Raw genomic sequence first — 24,569 nt, forward strand, 5'->3', positions numbered from 1 at the left:
CATGAGGTGCTGAACACAAATATAAGTAAGAGTAGAGGCCCAGAGAGCTTGCAATCTAAGTATAAAACAAGAGATTACAGATAAATAAAAGGGGGGAGGGAGAGGGGAGACAAGAAGAGAAAAGACAATTATGACAAATGCCTCCACTGGTGCAAGTTGCTGAGGGAGAGATTTGGAAGGTGTATGGCAGGAAACATCAGTCATCTGGTCCTCCCGCACTACTGAGGGGGATTCTAGCCAAGCACTTTCTTCAAACAGTGAAGAAAACGGAATATTATATCACTAGAACAGAGAAAAAACCCCACTAGAGACCAATAGGTTCTGCAGGGGATTAGCCCCTCTGGATATCACATCTTTACTGTACTGGTGATGCCCATAATTTTTGTTGTTATTATTTTCCTCTCTAAGTCCCTGATTCCACAATGAGAACCATGCAGACGGTTCCCTGCACCTACATGGAGCACAATTTCTGCCTGAGCACATCTCCTCTGATAGCATGTTATCTGGTGGACTCTGCTGAGGAGCTCAGCTGCCTTCAGATATGTCTTTTCACATACTGGATCACGGCTACAAATATGGGAAGAGATTTATGATAGCAGATAACAGAAAATAACATAAGAGCCAATGGAGGGAAGCTGAAGATAGACAAATTCAGACTAGAAATAAGGCACAAATAAATGAGGGTAATTAACTATTGGAACAATTTTTCTACGGATATGGTAGATTCTCCATCATTTAAATCAACACTGGAGATCTTTCTAAAAGATATGTTGTAGCTCAAACTAGGGTGACCAGACGTCCTGATAAAATCGAGACTGTCTTGATATTTGGGTGGTTGTCCCACGTCTCGATCTTTGATCAGGACACAATATGTCTGGATATTTCGCTCCGCCGGCAGCATTGGTGTTTTGGGTTTGTTTTGGCTTTGTGGCAAACGCACTCCCTAGTTCTATCCTCCCCCCACCTCCTCCTTCTCCCATCACAGCCCCCGCCCCAGAACCTCCTCACACCTGGCCACTCCCCAGTTCTGTCCTCCTCCCAAAGCCCCCCCATGCCCACATCGCTCTCCCATCACAGCTTTCCCCCCTCAGAGCCCCCTCACACCCATCCCCAGTTCTGTCCTCCTCCCAAAGCCCCCCCATCCCCACACCACTCTCCCATCACAGCCCCCACCCCCTCAGAGCCCCCTCACACCCACTCCCCAGTTCTGTCCTCCTCTCACAGCCCCCCCACACCCACCCCGCTCTCTCATCACAGCCCCCACCCCCTCTCCCCCCCATGCCCACGCCCCGCCTCCCACACGTAGCCCCAGGGCGGAGGGCGAATCGCGTCGGTTAGTCCCGCCCTCGGCTCCGCCCGCGGGGTCAGGCTCAGCGCGTCTCGGGACTGTGCGGGGCCGGTTCGCGCCGCGGCTCGGGGCGGCTATGGCGGCGTTGCGAGCGCTGCGGAGGCTGGGGGTCAGCCTGGCTCCGCGCTGCCCCGGCCCCCTCATCTCGCTCCGGACGGGCTGGCCGCAAGCAGCCTCGGCCCGGAGCCTGGGCACCAGCGCGCTGCTGTGCTCGGGTGAGTCCGGCGCCCGGCACCGGGGATGGAGCAGCGAGGGCGAGCTGCGGCCGGGCCCACATGGCGGGAGGCCGGGCAGGGGCTGGAGGAGGGGCCCCGGTGCTCGGGGGCCGGGGGTGTTGGGGCAGGCGCAGGGGGGCCTCCGAGTGCATGGAGGGGCTGGTGCACGCGAGCTTTAGGGTTGGCGTTGGAGCACGCGGGAGTGGGAGCTGCTGCTGCGTGGAGTGTGGTGCACGCACCCGTTACTTTGTTGGCAACCAGCTGCGTCCCAGAGGGGTGTTTAACGCAGGGGTCGGCAACCATGCATCCGAAAAAGTGAGCTGTAGCTCAGGAAAGCTCCTGCTGAAATAAATTTGTTAGTCTCTACGGTGCCACAAGTACTCCTGTTCTTTTTGCGGATACAGACTAACACGGCTGCCACTCTGAAACCTTTCCGAAGTGGTGGGCCCAGTCTTCATTTATTCACTCTAATTTAAGGTTTCGTGTACCAGTCATACATTTTAACGTTTTTAGAAGGTCTCTTTCTATAAGTCTATAATATATAACTAAACTATTGTTGTATGTAAAGTAAATAAGGTTTTTAGAATGTTTAAGAAGCTTCATTTAAAATTAAATTAAAATGCAGAGCCCTCCGGACTGGTGGCCGACTTCGGCACTCGTGCCATAGGTTGTCTACTGCTGGTTTAACATCTCAGGAGAGCGAGGCTTACTGCAGTAGATTCCAGCCTTTTTTCCTGAGTGAACCCTGGAAAGTTTTCAAAGGGAGGTGCGGACCCCTTTGGAAATCTCAGGAATAGTCTGCGGACACCCATTTGAAACCCACGGCTGAGAGGAAAGGGGAAGAGTCCTGTTCTAAATGGCAAAGCGGGGAGCCTAATCCAGAACGCCTGACTCCCACTCTCAGAACGCTAGAAATCTGCCTGATTCATTAATCTGCAGAAAAGGGGATTTATGCCTAAAAATCATGCATTTTTAAAGACGTAACTTTTAGTGACACAAAAAATGGAGTGGAGTCAAGTTAGTAAATCATGTTCCACTGTGTGTAGCCTGGTTTAAAAACAACACAACACGTTTTGCAAAATGGACAGTGAGCCATTATTTTGGTCACCGATGCTTTCTCTGCAGTAGTAAACATCTCACCTGTTTTTATCAATAGGTAATGCTGCAGTGGAGCTACTACAGGTACAAGTACTAGGTAAACATGGTGCAGCCATTTTCATCACTATGGCATAATCCGACCTCTTAGCACTGCTACCCAAGTGACCATGCGGCACTTCTTGCTGATGTTAGCGTGCTCGAGACCTTACATGGTTTTACTTTATTATGCATAGTGTGCTATATAAGTTTAAATGTATACCTGATCTAAAAGAAGGCATTGGCAGGCTTTTTTGTAGACACAGGCCCTGAACATTGTTACATATTCACTGATAGCTGTCATATACGTATAGGAAAAGATGACTGATTAGGCACTGATCCTGCAAGTCTTACTCAAAGTAGATCAGGGATCGGCAACCTCTGGCATGCGGCTCCCCAGGGTAAGCACCCTGGTGGGCCAGGCCAGTTTGTTTACCTGCCATGTCTGCGATCCGCCGAACCTGCAGACGCATCAGGTAAACGAACTGGCTCGGCCCACCAGGGTGCGTACCCTGGCGATCCACGTGCCAGAGGTTGCCAATCCCTGATGTAGATCCATAGAGCCATCTAGGAGGTGTCATCAGGTGAAGCTTGGATGATGCACCAGTCAGTGTGATTACAAGTTTAAGGTGAATGAATAATTAGACTTTCCTCTCAATGGACTATGTGAATTTAGGTCTGAATGAGCTTTATGCAGGCACATTCACAAGAGTACGGGAGTCCACTTGCACGGAGCTACTTGCAGGATCAGGACCCTGAACCCTCTCTACTTTAGGGAACTTGGACCAGTGTAACTATACTGATGTAGCTATGCTGTACACTTATATGAACACCTAGTGTAGATGTGCTGCACTGGTGCAAAACTGGGCTTGCAGCAGTGTGACTTACTCCACTTGTGCCTAATGTAGGACAGGTACTTTGTCTTGGAAGACAAAACAATGGGATATGTTTCTCTTTTTGACTTGGTTTACCATGCTATAAAGGATTTCTGGCAAATAGTGTATTACCCATGAAGTTCTTAATCAGAAGCAGGCTTCTAGTTTAAGGGTACTTGCAAAGATGTTATACTGCTGCGCAACTGTGAGAGTGTTTTGAAGTCTTGAGCTTCCATTACTGATCTATTTATTAACTCTTAAGAAAAGACCAGTACCAAAAAAAAAAAAAAAAAAAAAAAAAAAAAATCAGAAGTCAATACATAATGTCCTAGACAAAAGAGATGCAGAAAAAGGAGGAGGTGGGAAGGGATGTGATGACAGGTTATAAGAGCAATGACCTCCAGGTACTGAATTTCCTGGCGGTTAATAGCTAGCTGGGTTAAGGGCCTGAGGTATTCCCTTGTGCCTCCTTGTTCCATGTAAATAGTGGGGAAAAAATGGCTTTCTCATTAGTCACTCCTTACTTAATTACAAGAATGATTCTTGAATCATCTCTCATCATGTCAATCTTTCTAATATATGGGGCATTTCTTCTGTAGATATATCCTGTATGTAATAATTAAACCACACACTTCTTTACAGAAAAAAAATGAGAATCTATATGCCATTGCTGTTTGTGATGGTTGGCTCAGGTTGCCCACACTTTTAGGGCATGTCTACACAGGAATGCTTAGGAAAGTTAAGCTGAATTAACTGAAGATCTGAATTTAAAATGAATCAGTTAATGCCAAAGCAAATTCACTTTGGAAGTGAATTAAGCTGAACAGAACAAAGGCCTCTTTACTTCCCAATGAGCTCATCCACCTGGATTTAACAAACTTTAAATTCACGCCTTCCGCTAATTCAGTGTCATTTTCCTGAGTCCCCCTGTAGACGTGCCTAGACTGTTCAGTAATAATAATGAACTGTTAATCTCAGGTTTATGTTGTGTTCAACGTTTAAATGTTCTTGAGACCATTCCAAGCAAGGTTATTTATCAAATCTCTCTACTGTTATATGAATTTAGAATGTTTGTTGCCACAGTGGACTACAAGGGCTTTTTGCTTTTCTTTTTGATGTGCTATAAAGAGCAATTTACAGACTGTTCCAACAGTTCAAAACACAAGTTTTTAAAATTTTGCTTTATAATCAAATTTTATATATGCTTGCGTGTCTTCATGATTTAGTGGCTGTCTCGTGTATGTGAAATACATAACGTTTGTGTCCAGCTAGGGCTTGAGATCTTCTTTGATCATTTGTCTTCATGGGTCCTGGAATTGCAACTTTAAAATTAGGGGTTTACAGCAATATAGTTGAGGTGCAGTCCAGGAGCCCAGCAGGTTGATAACAAAAACTGCTGAGTTTCTTCAGGCAGGGGGTTACCAGATAGGGAAAACTTTTAGGCAGTGTAGTGGGGTTCTGTAGGGGACCAGTGGCTGAAATTTCATCCTACAGGAGAAGCCAAAAACACAGGGAGGATCTTGGAGTCAAAAAGGAAAGCCAGATAGGAACATGAATTACCTGGCCAGACTGAATTGCTATGGCACAGGTCATACAGAAAGTTTGGTTTCATAAACAGTCTTTTCCAGTTGTCAGAACAGCCCATGTCTGATTGGACACATGTAGTGAGTCATGGTGAAGAAAAAGTACAAAATTTCCCCACTGCTGCTGTACATTCCCCTCATTCCCAAATGTGGCAGATGGGGGGAATGGATGAGTAGAGAGGAAAAGGAGCAGACTGGAAGTTTAAGGAATAGGATGGGGACCTGTTAAGAAGAGGTTGGGGATTAAAGGTCATGGAGAAGAGAGGTTTTCAAATGAGATTCCAAGAGGGAGAATTAAGTATGAAGAAGTAGGGCATCTGGAACATCAGCATGGAAAGAGGCACACTCAGGAGAGAATCAGAGTAGTATTTGTAGAATACATACAGAAGTATGAGTGAGAATTGCTGTGAAGTGATCAAACTTTAACTGGGTCTTCTATATAATTGTCTATTAAGAACACAATTCTCTGGTGACCCTGCAGTAGTTCACAGCAATTATATAAATGTCCCAGAAGCTGATCCTGCAACCCATATTCCTGTGGGGTAATCCTTACTTGCATGAGTAGTCTGATTAACTGTAAGGAGCATAAGGTGCAGAATCATGCCTCTTATCTGGATTTGCAGAATGAAGTGAATTCAGTAAAATATGGACAGTTTGGGGGATTCAGTGATCTTATTTCCATTTTTTTAAAACAAAGTGTGAATTGTTGCAATAACGAATGTACTTAAAAACCATTATGGTTGAGTTTCTGCAAGTCGAAATAGTTTTTCTGCAAAGGGGTAGTATGACATCTCCATGTTATCTAAGAGAGTTCAAATATAGTGCATTGCATGAGGCACTGTTAAAGTTGCAGTGTTACAGAAATGTCATTAGGGCTGGCTTTAGTGGGAATAATGTGGAGAATTGGCGTAATTAAACAATTCTGAATTTGAGGGAGAAACCTTGTAAAGTTGTGTTGGATACACATAACAGTGAATAAAATTCTTAAACTGTTATTTAATTAATAGTACAGTCTTTTTTCCAACAAAATCCCATCTGGTGGCGCTTCATGCTCCACATTTGAGCTGGTAGCTTTAAATATCATTTCCTATGGCATATTTAGATTGTCCAGGGCCAGATTTTGCCATCTGTGATCAGGCCCCTGTTGTGTCACTAAAGATGTAAATCAGGCCGTCTTTTTTTGTAATGGATCTAAATGCTTCTGCAATTCACACTTGCTAGTTATATATTTTGGCATCTAAAGCAAAATGATGCGATTCTGATGCACATTTCAACACCTCACATATGGTCTGTGTTAATATAAAGCATAATAGCAGCACTTACAAAAAGTGCCCCAAACATGCAGTTCTTACCATAGCTGAACAATAATATTCAAAGCCAAACTCAAGAGAAAACAGTGTTTAGAACTGCCAGTATATTAGAGTATTTATAAAAGTAAAATGTCAATATTTTCTGAGATATCAAATCTGTTTCATTTTAGCCCGCAAATTCACAGACAAGCATGAGTGGATATCAGTTGAAAATGGTATTGGGACTGTAGGAATCAGCAATTTTGCACAGGTATTGATTTTTTTTGTTGTCCTTCAATATTTACTTGTACATTCCTGCTTTTGTCCTTGAACTTTGGATTGTTACCCTGTCCTTTTATTATTTTTATTGCATATACTGTACACTTGAAGCATATTATGGGCTTAGATCTCAAACTATTTCTAAAATACATTATACCGCTTCAGCATTTGTGAATAATTTTTTGATCATGTTAGTTCTTCATTGGATTGACTTAGACTTGATGAGCATCTTAGTTGTTAAATCAGAATAATAACAACTCAGATGTATTACTCTTACTGTTTTAATCTTGTTTTTTACTATCTTTGTAGGAACATTAGACAGCATGAGGAAATTATTGCATTGTACATGTTTACGCCAAATTTTGCTCTTAGTTTTACCCTTTTGATTTAAGTGGAGTTGTGAACAGGAATAGGATTTGGTGCAGAGAGTCTGTAATGTGTGAGATACTCATTAGCATCCTCATCTGTGATGCTTACCAAAGATATTGAACTAATAGCTTTCAAATCCTTGGTTGGGGTATTTTTCTAACTTTAGTCCCCGTTATGACCGGTTAATAGGATGCTAGTTAAAGATGTGCATTAAAAACAGAAAATCCAAAGAAACGTGCCTAAACCTGGTGGTAACCAAGTGTGGGACATTGATGTATAATATATGGGACAATGTCAGAAGCTCTGAGTGTAGTGGGATTCATGTTCTTTAGGATAAATAGCCTTTCTGTAATTTCAGCTTTCTGAATGTAAATAACATCTATTATCATAAAAGATCCCTAGGTTTGTGTGGGGTAGAGATAAATTTGGGTCTTAGAGGGCTTGACCCTGCTCCTGTTGAACTCAACGGCATAAATCTCAGTCACTCAAATGACCCAAAACCAGTCAACTGATGAGTACTGTGTACTAGGCAATGAGTAAATTGTCTGCATTGGGTAGACTAGGACTCAAATATTGCATGGTCTTTCAAATGACACAAACAGTAAATGCTTCATGCTTTGGGGATCAAATCTTAGTTCCCTGACATCATTGGGAGTTTTGCTGTTAGGACCCATATTGGTTCTATAAAGATCAAGAAGAGTTCTGTCACATCGTGCCTGGAGGAATGATTATGTAATTCTTTCTCATGGACTCATAACACAGCTGTAAGCTTATTAAAACCCTAATATATGAACACATCTTGCAATTTAGAGAGCATGAGAAGCTAACTAGTTTGCAAATTGTGTATCAAAAAATATGATTCCTGTTAAAAGTGTGCAGCCTTTGAGTGGGATGGGCACCAACATTAAGCAGAGGAATATAATTTTAGTCTAATCAGTTGTGTAGTTACAACCTTAAATCCCTCCTCCACATGCTCATTTAGCTTTTACTAGTGTATATTCCTGATGCATTTGGTTTGTTTTTAGGAAGCATTAGGAGACATCGTTTATTGTAGTCTTCCAGAAATTGGGACAAAGTTGAATAAACAGGGTAAGTATTTTTATTTTAAGCTGTTAACTTAAGAATTGTTATAGCAATAGTTTTTAATCTAAACTAATGTAATTATGCCACTTCCTCAATTCTTGTTTTTCATATAGTTAAACATTGTTTGATGTTACCCTTGGATCCTGTCATATTTAATTTCATTTGTATGGCTGCATATAAAATATGGATTGTTCACATTTTTAAGAGGCTAAAAGCCTTATTTCTAAACTCTTAATGTTAGAACAGAGCAAATAGGGTTCTCAGATCTTGCTTAATAGGAGAACCTGCCTTTAGAATTGTAAAGAGACACTTAAAACCAGTTGTTTAATTTAAATGTTTGCTTAAATTTTTAAGTATACAAGTTTAAATAGAATTGCTACAATAAACTTTTAAAATTGTACAATTTTCCATATTGTGATTTGATAACCTGCCAGTGCTTCTAGATGACTTATTTGTTACAGTTTTGCAAGGTACTTTTTGGTTGTAGCATTAATCAACACAGCAGCTGATGTGGTGCTTTACAAATTCGAAGCTTTGTACAAACCTTGACCCTCTGGCAAGTCACCAGAGCTGGAATTAGATTTTGATAGTTTCCAGATTCCAGTTCCATGTTTGCCCCATGCTGCTTCTCAGTAATTTAATTATGCATTATTAAATTATAAAGAGTGTAATAACTTGTAAATCACTACAAAAGAGTGAGTGTTAGCAAGCAGGAGGAGGCTTTTCCTTTGTTTTCATAAGGAGTGCTGGTGTTCTGGTACATGTTCTAAAAATCATTCTGGCCTAGAAACATAAATAATCCACCATGGACTACAGACGCAGGAAATTGCATTACAAGATTACAAAAGAGGTAAAGCAGCAGGACCTCTATTCTGAAATCCTTGTAGTGTAAAATGTCTGCAGCAGACTATTTTAGCCACACTATCTACAGAAGGGCCTGAATGTCAAATGTTGGAGAAAGGCCCTTTGCTTTTGGGCTTCTAATTAACAAACTCAAAATTTTTGTTTTACTTTATAGTGAGAAAATTCATTCCTCCTAGTTCCTATCTGGTCCACCATCTCGAATGCTGATTCTGCACTGTGCACATCTTAATTCCAAACTCCCGGACCCATTACATTCTGTGCTCATACCAACCTGCTGTTCTGACAATTCCATGTTCCTCCAGCCTGTTTCTTGTTTCATTACAGTGTACGGCTGCTTTCAGTAACATTTTGCCACCTGCCATTTTAATAACTGTATAAAAATATGGAAAAGGGGGTGAACAATTCACTGGTACCCACTTCTTGATTCTGAATACTAAGGGATTTGTTCTTCACCGAGTGCATGTACATTAGCTCCTGATGGTGTTTCTGAAAAAGTGCATTCTTAGGCCTTGTCTACACTACCAAGTTTTGTCGGCAAAGGTTATGTCGCTTTAATTAAAACCACTGTTGCATGTCAACGCTATGCTCCTTGTGTCAGCAGAGTGCATCCACGCTAGCAGCTCTTGCATCGATACAGAAAGCAGTTCACTGTGGTAGTTATTTAATGTGCAAGTGGCTGCAGGATACTTTCGGGAGGGTTTGCAATGCCTGATGGGGAAGGTTTAGCGTCACATGATGCACGTTTCTCAATCGCATGGTTCTATGGGCATCCTAGTAGATTTTCAGCCATTTTTCAACTGAAGTGTAGGGGGAGGGAGGGACAGGTTGACTGACCTATCCTGAGGTTGGGGGGGAGGGACCCCCTCCCGTCAGCCCTCGGCTCTGCTCGGCACAGCAGTCTCTCCCCAAGCAGCCCCCTCTGCCAGCTTGCCTGCCTTGGTTCTGAGATTCCCTCCCCGCAGCCTTCTTAGCTGCTGGGAGTAGAATGCTGAGCAGCTCTGTAAGCTCTCCGTGCTGAGGAATGTCAAAGCAGCACAGCAGTCCCACTCCCCGCAGCAGACCCCTGGGTTCCTACTGCAGGACAGAGCAGGAGCAATCCTCTAATGATCTGCTCTCTGTTCCCAGAGCAGCAAGCTCAGCTGTCAGATATCCAGAGCTTTGAAAAGAGGGAGGTACATGCCTGCAGGGCATCAGAGATCAAAGCAGTGAGCAGAGTGTTCACATGGCAGGCCTTGTGGGATACTGGCAGAAGCAAACACAACACAAACAGCAGTGTCTGCACTGACGCTTTATCGCTTTAACTTTTCCACAGAAAGCTTTATGCCTCTCATTGGGGTGGTTTTATTTTGTCAGCAAAACAGCAGAGTTTTGCTGCCAAAAGTACTTTGCAGTGTGTACAGCTCTCGAGTTTTGTTGGCAAAAGGCAGCTTTTGCCAACCAAACTTTGTAGTGTAGACAAGGTCTCAGTGTGTTAAGAAATCAGAGTTCATGAGACTAATGCTTTGACTATTTCACAGGCAGATTACTTGAGCTAATGGCTAGTTAGCAACTACTCAGAATTTATATTTATACTCTGCAGCAAAGGGCTGGATGTGGCTACTGGTGCCTACCCCCTCTTTGCTGGTCAGAAGTTTTGTTGTAAAGCATTGTAAATAGGCTTGGCAGAATTCAATTTTTGTTTTTTATATTTGACAGATAATACTGATGTTTAAACATTTTTTTATTTGACCTATTCAGTTTTGCACAATTACACAAAATTCTGGGCTTGAAGGTTTTTTATGTTTATCAATTTATTTGTAGAATTGCAGAAAATTATGGGGGCGAGTCAGAGGTAGCTATTTAATGCCAGTAGATATCCTTCTAATAAGAAATCTAGTAAGTTCTCAAGGTCTATCTGTACATTTTAGTTATCAGTGAAAATATTTTTTTGTTTGTGTGCAATGAAATCTATGTTTACTGACATTTATTGATAAAAATTGAATTCTTCCAAGTCTAATTGTAAGTAAGGCAACAGCCCCCAGGATGAGCTAAGTGACAAATTCCCATCCTTTGTGCAGTAGCAGGTAATGTTATCCCTTGACTGCCCCTTCATCCAGAGTACATAGTTCAAAAAGAAATTTTTGAAACTTGAAGCCTCTAGTCATTGTAATGAAACCAGGGCCTTATCTTCAGACTGTGTGAAAGTCTCATCCTTTCTTTCTTGTTTAGTTTCCAGAGACTTAGCAGGGCTGGGTCATCTTTAAAACCTTTGTCTACAAAAGTAAATCATCAATGCCTTTCCTTGTTTTCTTAACACAATCCTGTATTTCAGATGAGTTTGGTGCTCTGGAAAGTGTGAAGGCTGCTAGTGAACTCTATTCTCCTCTCACGGGAGAAGTAACTGAAATTAACGCCACCCTTGCAGATAATCCAGGACTCGTCAATAAATCTTGTTATGAAGATGGTAAGGAGCTATTGTTTCACTTTCAAGGAGTAAACAGCACTTCTATGATTAAGATTCAGATGGTGTTTCTATCACAAGCAGATCTTCTGTTGTCCATATCTCTAGTTTAATTATTTGGAATCTAAAAATGTGACATGGAGGGAACCTGGCCTAGTCTACACTACAGAGTTAAGTCAACATAAGGCAGCTTATATAGACTTAATTATGTCAGTGTCTACTCTGCTGCCTTGCTCCCGCTGAGGTAAGTGCCATACTACACTGACATCATAACTCCACTTCCATGAGAGGCTTAGGGCTTATGTCAGGTAGTTAGGGCAACGCAGTGTCTGGACACTGCATTACTTATATCAGTTGTTGGCTGTCATTCCTGTCAATTTCACAGCTTCCTTCTAGTCGTGAAGTTAACTAGAAAGGCTGGAAAGCTCCCTACTGTGAACCCTGTACCTGGCTCAGGCTGTCACCTCAGGGCAGGTGGAGGTCCCCAATTAGAGCCCGAGGGGATAGCCGGGCTCCTGGCAGAGAGCTCCACGCTGAGCTAAGAGTCCAGGGGGCTCACACTGCCCCTCTTAAGTCAGCAGAAATGCTTCTGGTGAGGACACACACCAGTGACAGAAGGAGGGTAGTGTGGACGTAAACAACCGCAGTAATTACTTCAGTAGTTGTAAGTCCACCTAACGTAGGTCTACTTAAGTTTGTAGTGTAGACATGCCTCATGTCTCTGAACATCCTCTAATTCCAATAAACCCTATAGTATGAAATTGGTAAACATTTTAGTCCTGTCATACTAGGAAATTGACCTGTTGCTTACAACTTCCAGAAATGTTCAGCGCTAAATATACTGTGGTTGAGTTTAAATCTCCTTTTAGAGTGGTTATATTTCCTCCTTTAAGGTTAACAGATCTTAAAAGCATCTGAAAATTGTTTTGCGTATACTAGACGACCACGCTCTTGAGTCCATTCCAGTTTTAAAGAGCTGTAGGTACGTGGGGGTGAACTTAAAACATTATTTCCTCAGTGTTTGGATTTAGATGCCTTTATTTTAATAGGTCTAATTAATTTTTTTAAAAATGTAATTTAATTTCTTATTTACAGGTTGGCTTATCAAGATGACTGTGGATAACCCTTCAGAACTTAATGAACTGATGAGTGAGGACGCGTATGAGAAATTTATAAAATCCATTGAGGACTGACCTGGAATGCTAAAATAAACCACTACAAAACACTTACTTCAGCGTAGTTTGTCATAGATTAGTGGTATACAGGAGGTCTGACATTGGGCAGCTTGAAAAAATTGCATCTTCCAGAAATTTTGGATAACATTTCAAGACAAATATGCTGCCTCTGAATCGTGTTGTACTAAAGAGCAATCCTGTGACAATCAAAGATTGCAGATAGGAAAAAAAAATGCTTAACATTTGCTCCTTGTTGCTAGTGAATTTTTTAGTTTACTAAACTTAATTATGTAATTGTCAGAGTTTGGAATGTCATCTAGAGTAAAATAATTTTAGTTCCTATAAATACACACAAAGAGTAGCATTGTAACATGCAACAATCTTAACAGCAGCATGGTAACTGTGTTAGCTGTCCAAATACATTTACATAGCTAACAGGTTGTTGTGATACGAAAGCTGCATCAGGTTTCAGGTGTGCATAGCAAAATAATCTTTAAAAAGTTTAGTTTAGTTAAAATTTCTACAGATAAGTCTAGAGCCTTGCAGCAGACTAGATAACAGAAAATAAAAAATAACTGATTTTACCACATATGTTTGCTGTTATTTTGTATTCCATGTACCATAACCCATTTTACATATTTTTATAAAGTTTGGTATCCTGTTTGGAACTTGCAAGATTAACCTACCACTTGAACAAACTTGGGACTCAAAATACATGCAACCCTTCAAAACCTCGGGATCTGTATATTCTAACTATGCATTTGCGTGCTAGAATGACTAATCTTATTCTGACACATACGTGATAGAAATGCAGCCCTCTCTAATGTTTTAACACTATCTCATGCCCTTCTCAGCCAAAACCATGATGGGTTAAGAGGACCTGAAATTTCAGTAAGAGGCCAGCTATGCCTATTATGTATACAAACTGAAGGATAAGTCCAATGTACTTAAAAAAAAAAACTGATTTAGGATTGGGGGATGGGATAGATGGAAGTGATGTGGATTAATAAGTTTGAGAGGTGAGAAAAGGATACAAGCACAATTCGACTGAAGGAAATTACCAGTATACTTTGCTCTTCATACAAGTCCTAGAGCTGTTTGGATTTCATTGTTTTTCTCTAATTCTTGTGCAGAAAACATTATTTACTTCTATTAAAAATAATGTTAAAGTTCAGTATCTATCAGCTGATGGTTAGGAAACAGCAGGTTCTGCCTATTCTTTAATGTGACCCAATTGGGAAACGGTTGCTTTGATCATATGCGAAGTTCAGGATCGTGTAAGACATCCTCTTGTGTAGTGAAGAAAAGCCACTTGGGGACTACAGAAATGTCAAGCTTTTGGGTAAGTGGGTAGGGAGTGCCATCATAAGGAGATTAGTAACTGTTTAAAATGTATTCAACTGCAATAGTACCACTTGTTATAGCCAGTACTGCAAGATGGCCGACAATGACAGGAGTTGTGCAGCCTGAGCCTAATATAAGTAGGCTGTGAAACATAGTATGTGACCTACAAGTGTTAATTTGCCATGTCAGAATATGCTGAGAGTATTATTATGAAGGGGTCTTGCTTGGGTGTACTACTGCTCTTTTTCCTGGAGTTCTGCAGTGAAGTCCTTCCACTATGTAACCAGTCTCTTGCTGGTGTTCATACTTCAGTGCTCCCTCAGGGATGGCACTGGCAGTGAAGTCTCTTTCATTCAGATAGGCAATTGTCTTGTATCTGACTCTCATAACCTTTTAGCCCTGTATTATAAGGGCTGTCCTAGGAGGCTAGATCTAAAATTCTATACTTAAAACCTTTTTAGGTGATCCAGATGCCAAAAAGCAACCTTCCTGATTCTTGAGTGCATCATCTTCAGCACATCTTAGTATAAAGTCAAGAAGTTTGTCAAGAATAGGGACCCTCTTACAGCCAGAGAAAGAATCCACATAGTCCATATGTTTCCATACCTCAAACTACAGCTTGTAAGGACTGTTGCTGTCTTTCTTGTAGATCTATAATGACTTTATAGAAAATTCTGTCCAAGAATCATGCCTTTGAAATAGTAACACAGTGATAGACAATACTATCAACAGGTATGTGAATTCAGGCGTGCCTAAGACCTACTTTTTAGGAACTATTTGTTTTAAGCTTTCAAGTAAGTGAGAGATAATGCTACTAAAGGCAATTTTTCTGAAATAAGTCATTTCCAGTAATATATGGAAATGACAATGTCCTGTTTCCATGGAAAAAGAACCGGAGTACTTTTGGCACCTTAGAGACTAACAAATTTATTTGAGCATAAGCTTTTGTGGGCTACAGCCCACTTCATCGGCTGCATAGAATGGAACGTATAGTAAGGAGATATATATACACATACAGAGAACATGAAAAGGTGGGAGTTGCCCTACCAACTCTAAGAGGCTAATTAAGAGAAAAAAACTAGCCCATTCAAGTTCAGCAGTTTCTCACTGGAGTCTGTTTTTGAAGCTTTTCTGCTGCAAAATTGCCACCTTTAAGTCTGTTACTGAGTGACCAGAGAGGTCATATAACTATTCTTGAAAGAGGTTCTAGCTGGGAAACTACTATTTCATAGTTCAGTCCTTCTTTACCTGGGATTTTTAGTCTCTCCTGACTTTTCTTTCAGCGTGAAGTGCAGTCACTGAGATGCCATATAGTGGCTTGATCACCTATCTGGGACGAAAGCATTCTATATTCTAATCCTCGCTGCTTGGCTGACTGTGTGACCTTGGGTAGTTCATTTAATCTTTAGGCTTCAATCTCACCATTTCTAAAATGGAACTACACACACAAAGGTATTGTGAGGATAAGTTAATGGATGTTGTCGGAGTGCTTTAAAAATTAAAAAGCAATTATGCAAATACAAAGTATAACAATTGGGTGTCAATGGGCCTACCTCATTGTTAACCCAAATCCGTAACAGTCATAACCCATGTACTAATGCAAGGTTTTGCATAAAAATTGAGGGCAGAGAGGAAGGACAGAATAAAGTAATTCTGAAATATATGGCTTATCAGGAATTACTAACAAGAAGGGAATCTGTTCTGGGATACAAATTTCCCTTCTCTTTTCTGCTTTTCATAATTGGGAAGAAACATGTACTATGTTTTGTGAATATAACATCAAGTGTTCTGTTATAGGGGTGTCATATTTAGAAAACAATAAAAAATTACATTCAGCAGTTTATAGCCAAAGTGTATATACAGTAGGATACTAAAGTATAGTATTATATAAGATTGAGAGATGGAAGAAAGCCATTACATTGTCCAGACTATCCTGCTGCCAATACAATATGTCCATTGCCTTGTCTAGGTTAATATTATATAACTCTAGAGAATCCAACACTTCCTTTGAAAGACTAGCTAAAATTCCTAAATGGCTTTAGTAATAGGAAATTCCTGGACAGAATAGACATGTTGTTGGCTAAGTACATCACACAGTTAGAGCATGGTAATACTATAGGTGTCGTGTTGAAAGCTGTGCCGTGGAGTACGTATAACTATAAATACGTATACAGGTCTGACTGATTCTCTTGGCTTGTCTGGAAATAGAGTCAATAGCCAATAAGCCAGATTTCTTCAGGCGAGCTTTCTGAGAAATTTAGGTACACTTGTCTTAGTGAAGTAGACTTCATAAAACACTGATCTGACCAAAATCGAGGCAGGGAGAGAGATGACTAGTGTTGAAGCTGTCAGCACAAACTGATTTTTTTTCATAGTGTCCAATTCCTTAAAAGTATTTTATATATATTTATTCAACTCTTCACCAAATCAGAGTGTCCTACTAAAAAGAAGTCATTTTTACTCAGAGTATTATGGGACCACTAGAAAAAAATTGTTAATCACACAGTTAGATCTAGGATATAATCCTGCTCCCGTTGAAATCTAGGAATTTACAATTTACATCAATGGAAACAAGATCAGGCTCCTATTCTGTACAGCAGTGTTCCCTGGAATGTTCTCTACCATTCTCAAGAAAGTTCTCCAGGTGTTAGGAAGCACAAAGTCCTGGGATTTTCTGACGAGCTGCCCAGTCAATCCAATTAACAAGCTCTTGTTTGGCTATCTCTAATACAATTCCTGGCATGCTCACATATTCAGGCTCCATGGTGAACTCCCTTTTAACTGCATTATGTAATAATTCCAATATATAATTATATCCCTGTGTATTTTTATCTCTATTTACCCTCCATTTTGCTCTTTGACATGAGAAATTCATATCATAGAACAGTTTTCTTCCACTTTCTTTAAAAAAAAAAAAAGGGCTGTGTAGGGCATATGTTTATAAATGTATATATTCAACCTTCACATAACAAAGTTGTCACAAACCAAAGAAGCAAGGAACTATTGCTTAGCTACTTCAATAGTTTTAGAACAGAAGGTGCTCTTGCATACAATATGATCAGTAATACTTGGGCACATTGTGCTGAGTCAAGTGCAACAACTTGTAGGCACAAATATACACCAGTCACCAGCATGTGCAACAGGAGTGAAAATTGAACTTTCATCTCTCAGACCTGTGACCTGGGAAAATCAGTTGTACTAGCTCAGAACACGGAAGGGAATGCAGGCACAGAGGAATAAATCTGACATTCCAGCCACTAGAGGGCAATGGTGATTTATACACAAACCAGTAGATTATGAAAGGATGGTTGATTTGCAGCCACAAAGATTTTACAAGTTTTTAGTCTAAAGCTTCCTTTCCTACTTCAAAATAGTGATTTGAAAATAAAAAATAAACACACAACAATAGAAAGACAGACCAAATATCACTGGTGGAAGGTGACATAAAAAGGCTTATTCATTATAAAAAGGCAAAATTCCAGTTCATGTTCCTTTGAGGGTCATTTTCACAACCCCAGCTATTCTTCAGGTTGTAAAATATGGTTGCCAATGTATAATTTTTCCCATTTTCTTTATGGAAGCTCCACTGGAAAACATGCATAATTGGAACCTGAAGCTCCTGTGCCTTTAGTAATGTAGGTTTGTCATGTACATGCAAAGCTCTTCTAAACCAGAAGACTGCAGCTTTCACAGCCATCGGGATCCTTGGCAAAGATGCCATCTTCTTTCTCCTTCCCCTTTCAGTTCTATTTATAGTCTTATTTGCAGGTGGGATCTCCACTAAGAACAAACATTGTTATCCAAAGAATACAAAACACAATCTTCAGGCTCCGGTTGGCCATGATACACACTTTCTATACCTATTGACTGTTGATCAGTCTCATAACTTTTCTAAGGACATTTTACATTATCAGAGCAGCTGTTTTTCAAAGTCCATGAAGATGTCCAGTTTTCATTTTTGCTCTTTGGTGCTGAATTCTGGGCCACAGCAGCAAATGAAAGTTTATTGGAGGTACTTTGATTCACACTTAGAAATTCAGGGTGAGTGGTAAATGAAGAAAAATTCTCAGAACCTACTTTGGCTGAATCAGCCTCCTTGTGTTTAGCGGGCTGGCCCCGCACTGGGACTGAGAGAGTTAACCCTTCCCTACTGGCAGAGAAAGCCACGCCTCTGAGGCTCTGCTGGACATGCTCCCACCAGAAGTCAAGCATAAAAGCCTGCAGAACTGGTCAGTCAGGGCTGGTGGCTGGGGAAGGGAGATGTCCAGGGGAAGCTCCAGCTCAGGAGCAGTTGCAACCTGACAAGAGGGAGATGAGGACCCTGGAAGCAGGCCCAGAGACTGGCAGCTGTTAGGGAGCGCCAGGTGCTGAGGAACCTGGTACCGCATGGATTGCTACCTTTAGAGAACTGGTAGGAAGTGACCCAGGGAAGGGAAGGGGAGTGATATCTACCACCACGCTGAGGGCAGCGTGTTGCGGTAGGATTCCCCGCTGACCCATGGTGGACCATGCTGTCGCTGGGTCAGAGCCCTGTGAAGGCGAGTGGGCCCTGGGCTCCCCTACCAAGGGGTCTCTAACCCCTCCCCTTTGTGACAACATAGTTCGCTGACCCCTCTCTCACCCCAGAGGAGATAGATGGACTCTGGCTGCTGGGCCATGCTATCCCCTGAGGGGAAGAGAATTTAGAGACATTCTGGCCATTAGGCCGCACTGCTTTAGGAGCACGCTATAGAGATTCTGGCTGCTAGGCTGCGCTAGCCTGCCAGGGGAAGAAAGTGTAGAGAGGCTCTGGCCATTGGGTACCACTGCTTTAGGAGCACACTATAGGGACTCTGGCCGCTAGGCTGCACTATCCTACCAGGGGAAATGGATTTAGAGGGACTCTGGCCATTGGGCCATACAGCCCTAACTACCGGGGAGTTAGTAAGACTGACACAGAGGCAGGGTTAACCTCCCCCCCCCCCTTGAAACAAAGGGGTTGATGAGGTACAAAACCTGGCAAACACCTGAAGAGACAAAGATAGTTCCAGATCTGTTTGGAGTCAAATGAGGGTAGAAGTACCTGAAAAACACGGAGAATAAAAATGTGCTCATTTGATAAGTTAAGGCATTTTACCTTCCTGCATTATTCCTTAATCTTTACAGCAGGGGTAGGCAACCTGCGGCACGTGAGCTGATTTTCAGTGGCACGTAGACTGCCCGGATCCTGGCCACCCGTCGGAAGGGTTGGGCTCTGCATTTTAATTTAATTTTAAATTAAGCTTCTTAAACATTTTTAAAACCTTATTTACTTTACATACAATAGTTTAGTTATATATTATAGACTTATGGAAAGAGACCTTCTAAAAACGTTAAAATGTATTACTGGCACGCAAAACCTTAAATTAGAGTGAATAAATGAAGACGCTGCACTTCACTTCCAAAAGGTTGCCGACCCCTGCTTTACAGTGCAGGGTTAAGTATCCAAGCATTAATTGCCCTTCATTCACTGTTCCACTGTCACAGATGACATGTACCTTTCTGAGTCAAGGTATGAAATCAGAGACATAGGGCATTTATTTTTTTACCCTTAAAATATTTGTTTTCTTTCCTTTTAATCAGATGGGTGCAAAACAGTCACCAGAGCCTGGAGAGCATATAAGAGTCACTTACGACATTACCTGAACTCACCTTGCCTAATATCCTGGGACTGACACTTACTTAATTGTCACTACTTAAACAGGCTGCTGGGATGTAGTCAAGTGTGATTAAAGTCTGTGTCCTCTCCCTCATGGCTCTCTTAGCCTGCATTGGTAGCCAGAACGACAACTTTCTGAGTTACCACCTGAGCCAGAACTCAACATTTCTTTAATGAAATGCACTTTGAAAAAGGATGATCCTGTGATTAAAGCATAGGACTGGAAGTCAGGATATCTGTCAATTGCCTACTGTATCATGGCTTCATATGTGATCTTTAGCAAGTTACTTAGCCTCCTAGTTCCTCTTAAAAAGTGGGACAACAATACTTCCCTACCTTGCATGGTTTTATTAATGTCTATAAAATGTTTAAGATCCTTGGACTGATAAATCTATGCACGGATTATTATCAGAGAAAAAACATCCATTCACCAGTGTGACATTCAGCAGTGTGAAACTAACCTAATGTAATAATAATAATGCTCTGCAGCTCTGTAACATCTTGTACCTGGAGATCTGAAAGTACTTTACAAACACTTATTAATTAAGACTCAAAGCGCCTGGGAGGTAGGTGACTTGATATTAATTTTACAAATGAGGAAACTGGCATAACACAAAGACTGTGACTCCATAGTTATACAAGCAGAGCCAAGAAAAGAACTCAAGAGTCCCAACTCACAGTTCCCTGATCTAACCACTAAACTTGTAATTATTTTTCTATAATTATAGACTTCATAAAGTTCATCCACTGAATTGTATTTTTGCTGCATTAATTTAATTCATCTCATCTCTATGGATTATCTTTGTAAATAATTTTTCTACATGCTGTAATAATGGTGTGTGCTGGGTAAGATTAATCTCTTTTTAACCGAGGGCATTTTTAAAAACATCTCTGGTTACACTCTTTAGTACCTCTATGGCACTCACAATAGATCTCTAAATAACATTCCTGAGCAAAATAGGCCTTTGGTGAAAGAATCTCACCCTAGAGGTTGGATCATTTCAGTAGAGCTATGTGTGTATGGTTTGTAAAACACTTTAGATTCCCTCAGGATGTAAGGCTCTATACAAACGTATTAACTATTATCATTCACTCCTGAGGAAACACGATCATATTCCAGCCACAGAGAAGGGAATTATTAAAAATTAATGTTGCATCTACAGTACTGAAAAATGAAATCAGGTTTGCATGATAGTATTCCTTTTGAGAGCTAATGCGGTAATATTTACCCATGCACGATTGTTTTTAATTTGTCATCAGACATGGATGCAAAACATTCAGTACCAGCTTCACTATCAAATTAAATTAGTAGTAAGACAATTACTTAAGCAACTCTGATTACTGAGCTACAACGATGGCACATCTCCATTTCTTAAACACAGCATGTGTGCAGGGCTGGCCTTACACTGAGGCAAACTGAGGCAGCCGCCTCTAGTGCCAGAGTCTGGGGGGGTGCCACTAGGACCCAGAGTGTAGAAAATTGTCTGCTGCTGGCGCATATGTATTCTCTCTGCTCTAGATGCATAGAGATGGTGGAGTGCTGTGCTGGAGGAAGGAGGGCACAAGAGACATAACAGACAGGCAGGAGAAAAGGTGAGAGGGAATAACAGGGAGCTGCAGCGAGAGAGAGGAGGAGCAGCCTCTTATGCACCTCCCTACCACCCCTAGGAGCCTGGACTGATTAACAGCAGCTTCTCAGGGAGCTTCTTGTTTCCTGCTGCTTCCCTGAACCCACCTGAGGAGAACAGGCAGTTAACTGAAGTATTAGGAGCCAGTTAGGCCCTTAAGATGCTGATATATTCCCTCACTCAGGCCCTGCTACTAGCCTGCTTATTTGTCCCCTTCAATTGAGTGTTGAGAGCCACTATAGCTGGCACAGAACAGCAGTCAGGAATGAAGGAAGAAAACGCCCCTCTGGGGCAGCATTCAGAAAAAGAAAGAAAGCAAAGGAAGCTTTTCTATCTAAGCAGGAAGGAGCTCTCCTGAGATACAAAGACACAAATGTTCATGGTGAGTCTTTTGGCCCCAGTGAGGATGTGAGTGGTGAGGAGATACCTGATCTTCCAGGTAGTCAGAGTGCTGGTGACCTCGCAACTACTGCAGCATCCATATCTCCATCTCAAATGGTTGTAACCATGCACATTTTTGAAGAAAAGTATAGATCAGAGAAGACTGTGGTGAAGGTCAAGAAACAGCTGCTGCTGAGTTTAGTTCCTTAAGTCTAGATGATCCAGGACAGTGGACCCACTTGAGCAGTAGCCCGAGGGACTTCCTTGTACTGCATGGGCCACAGCAAGTGAAAAACTTCATTTCCCAAAGACAATGAAAATAGAAATTTCCATCCAACACATTACTGGTGTGAAATCCCCAATGGTGACAAAGTGGAGAGGCCAGGGCTTATGTACTCAAAAACCTAGAATGCTGCATACTGTTTTTGTTGCAAACTCTTCCAATCTAATGTTCCAGACACCTTGGGTTCTACAGGAACAAAGGACTGGAAAAATCTGGCTAGAAATCTGTCATGCCATGAGAAGGCAGCAAATCACCAGAGAGCATTCCATAGGTGGAAAGAGCTTGAGATGACACTAAGGTTAAAGGCCACCATAGATGATCAGCATCAAGAGAAGATTGCATCAGAGTCTCTTTACTGGCAAAATGTTCTGAAAAGGCTCATTCTCACAATGGCAGTGCTTGCTACCCAAAACCTAGCACTGCATGGCACTTCAGATCAGCTGTACGTGCCAAACATTGGAAACTTCCTTACAATTGTGGAGCTGATGGCTGAGTTTGATGCTGTACTCCAGGAGCATATAAGAAGATTCACCACCCAAGAAACATATACACACACCACTACCTTGGAAAAACAATTCAAAATGAGATCATACAGTTACTGGCAACAAAAGTCAAACAGAAGAGTGTAGCAGATCTGAAGTCAGCAAGATATTACTCTGTTATTCTGGACTGCACACCTGACATCAGCCATATGGAACAAATGACTTTAATGGTGTGTTTTGTAACAACAACAAAACCTAGTGAAAATGTCCCTGCAATGGTGACGGTCAGAGAGCATTTTCTAGAATTTATTGACACTGATGATACTACAGAGGCTGGTATGACAAATGTGCTTCTTAAAAAGCTAGAAGATACAGGAATTGCAATAGCTGACATGAGAGGTCAGGGCTACAGTAATGGTGCCAACATGAGAGGAAAGAACAGAGGAGTGCAGACACGGATCCGAGAGTTAAACCCTCGAGCTTTTTTTGTCCCATGCACTTGTCATTCATTGAACTTGATGGTCAGTGATGCAGCATCAGCTTCTAGTGAGGCTGCTGAATTTTTAAATGTAATTCAAAACATCTATGTATTTTTCTCTGCATCAACTCATCAATGGCAAATCTGGGAACATCCTCTCTGACACTGAAACCACTGAGTGCCACATGATGGGAAAGTCGAGTGGAGGCGATAAAACCTGTCAAACACCAAATTGGGAAGATAGATGATGGCATAGTTGCCATTATGGAGGATAACGCTATGACAGGAACTGTTCATGGGAGAACAGTGGCAGAGGGAAATGGAATCACCAGAAACATACATAACTTCAAATTTCTATGTGGCTTAGTGTTGTGACATGACATACTGTTTGGAATAAATGTTGTAAGAAAGAGACTCCAAGGTGTTGACCTTGATATATCTGGAGCAATGGAACAACTGGACAAAGCAATGTCATACCTACAGTTTTACCAGTCAGATGAGGGATTTCAAAACGTTCTGAAGAGTGCACAGAAGTTGGCAGAGGAACTTCATACTGAAGCTATTTTCCCACCCATTCAAGAATACAAGAGTCACCGAAGACAACGACATTTTGATGAGGCGGCACAGGATAATCCCACAAGAGACCCCAAACAGCAATTCAAAGTTGAATTCTTTAACCAGGTGCTAGATTGTGCAATACAGTCAGTTGAAGAACGTTTCATGCAGCTCAAGGAACTCAGCAGTATATTTGGGCTGTCGTAAGATATTAAAAAACTCCTCACTATACCTGAAGAAGAACTATACCAGCAAATGCAGGGCACTGGAGAGAGCACTGAGACATGATGACATGCACGATATTGATGCGAGTGATTTAAGTGATAAACTGAAAGCCCTTTCAAGATACATTTCAGCAGGATCAACTCCAAAGGCTGTTCTGGAATATATGTGCACGGATAAGATGATCACCCTTTTTCCAAATGCTTTTGTTGCTCTGTGCATACGTCTAACACTTCCTGTAACAGTTGCCAGTGGAGAACGCAGCTTCTCCCAGCTGAAGTTAATAAAAACAAATCAGCACAGATCTGAGACAACAGGGAGAGGACTCCAGGGAAAGGAACTGTACACTGAAGATGGCCGAATACGTGTTAATCTGGGGGGAATGTTGCTATCTAGTTCCAAGTAATTTAGCCCAGATATCACAGGACAAAACTCCACCAGAGAGGTCCTTTGGGGCCATCTGCCTGTCCCAAGTCAGGATAAAGGAGGAGTGTTGGGCATGGGGCTAGCAACTCCACCTCGTAAAAAATCAACCTGCTACAGAAACGCCAACAATAGAGACAACAGAGACTTTTACCCTGGAAAAAGAACGGTCTTCAACTCGAAGATGCATGATGCTGGATGGTAAAAGCCATGAGGAAGCCACTAAGCCGATTACCCTTCTTGCAACCAGGAGGATTACCATAGGCACATGGAATGTGAGGACCATGTACGTGTCAGGAAAGACGGCACAGGTTGCAGCAGAGATGAGGAGCAACAACCTGACCCTATTAGGCATTAGTGAGACAAGATGGACGCAAGCGGGACAGAGACGACTGTTGACAGGAGAGCTGTTGCTGTATTCAGGACATGAAGAGAGCGACGC

General features: G+C 41.6%; 1 protein-coding gene across 1 annotated transcript; it reads left to right on the forward strand.

Moving 5' to 3' along the window:
- Positions 1 to 1,370: 1,370 nt before the first annotated feature.
- Positions 1,371 to 13,238, forward strand: GCSH (glycine cleavage system protein H). The gene is made up of 5 exons (XM_050922193.1): positions 1,371 to 1,563; positions 6,636 to 6,715; positions 8,118 to 8,181; positions 11,351 to 11,482; positions 12,575 to 13,238. The coding sequence occupies exons 1-5, from the start codon at positions 1,425 to 1,427 to the stop codon at positions 12,670 to 12,672; spliced, it is 513 nt and encodes a 170-aa protein (XP_050778150.1). The 5' UTR covers positions 1,371 to 1,424; the 3' UTR covers positions 12,673 to 13,238.
- Positions 13,239 to 24,569: the final 11,331 nt, after the last annotated feature.

This window comes from Gopherus flavomarginatus, chromosome 14 (genome assembly GCF_025201925.1).
Source record: "Gopherus flavomarginatus isolate rGopFla2 chromosome 14, rGopFla2.mat.asm, whole genome shotgun sequence".
NCBI lineage: Eukaryota > Metazoa > Chordata > Testudines > Testudinidae > Gopherus > Gopherus flavomarginatus.

Bases quoted from the DNA above. Each gene is read 5' to 3' on its own strand.
- GCSH (XM_050922193.1), top strand. From the start codon at position 1,425: ATGGCGGCGTTGCGAGCGCTGCGGAGGCTGGGGGTCAGCCTGGCTCCG. The intron at 8,182-11,350 runs GTAAGTATTTTT...CCTGTATTTCAG, and splicing joins GACAAAGTTGAATAAACAGG to ATGAGTTTGGTGCTCTGGAA. The intron at 11,483-12,574 runs GTAAGGAGCTAT...TCTTATTTACAG, and splicing joins TAAATCTTGTTATGAAGATG to GTTGGCTTATCAAGATGACT.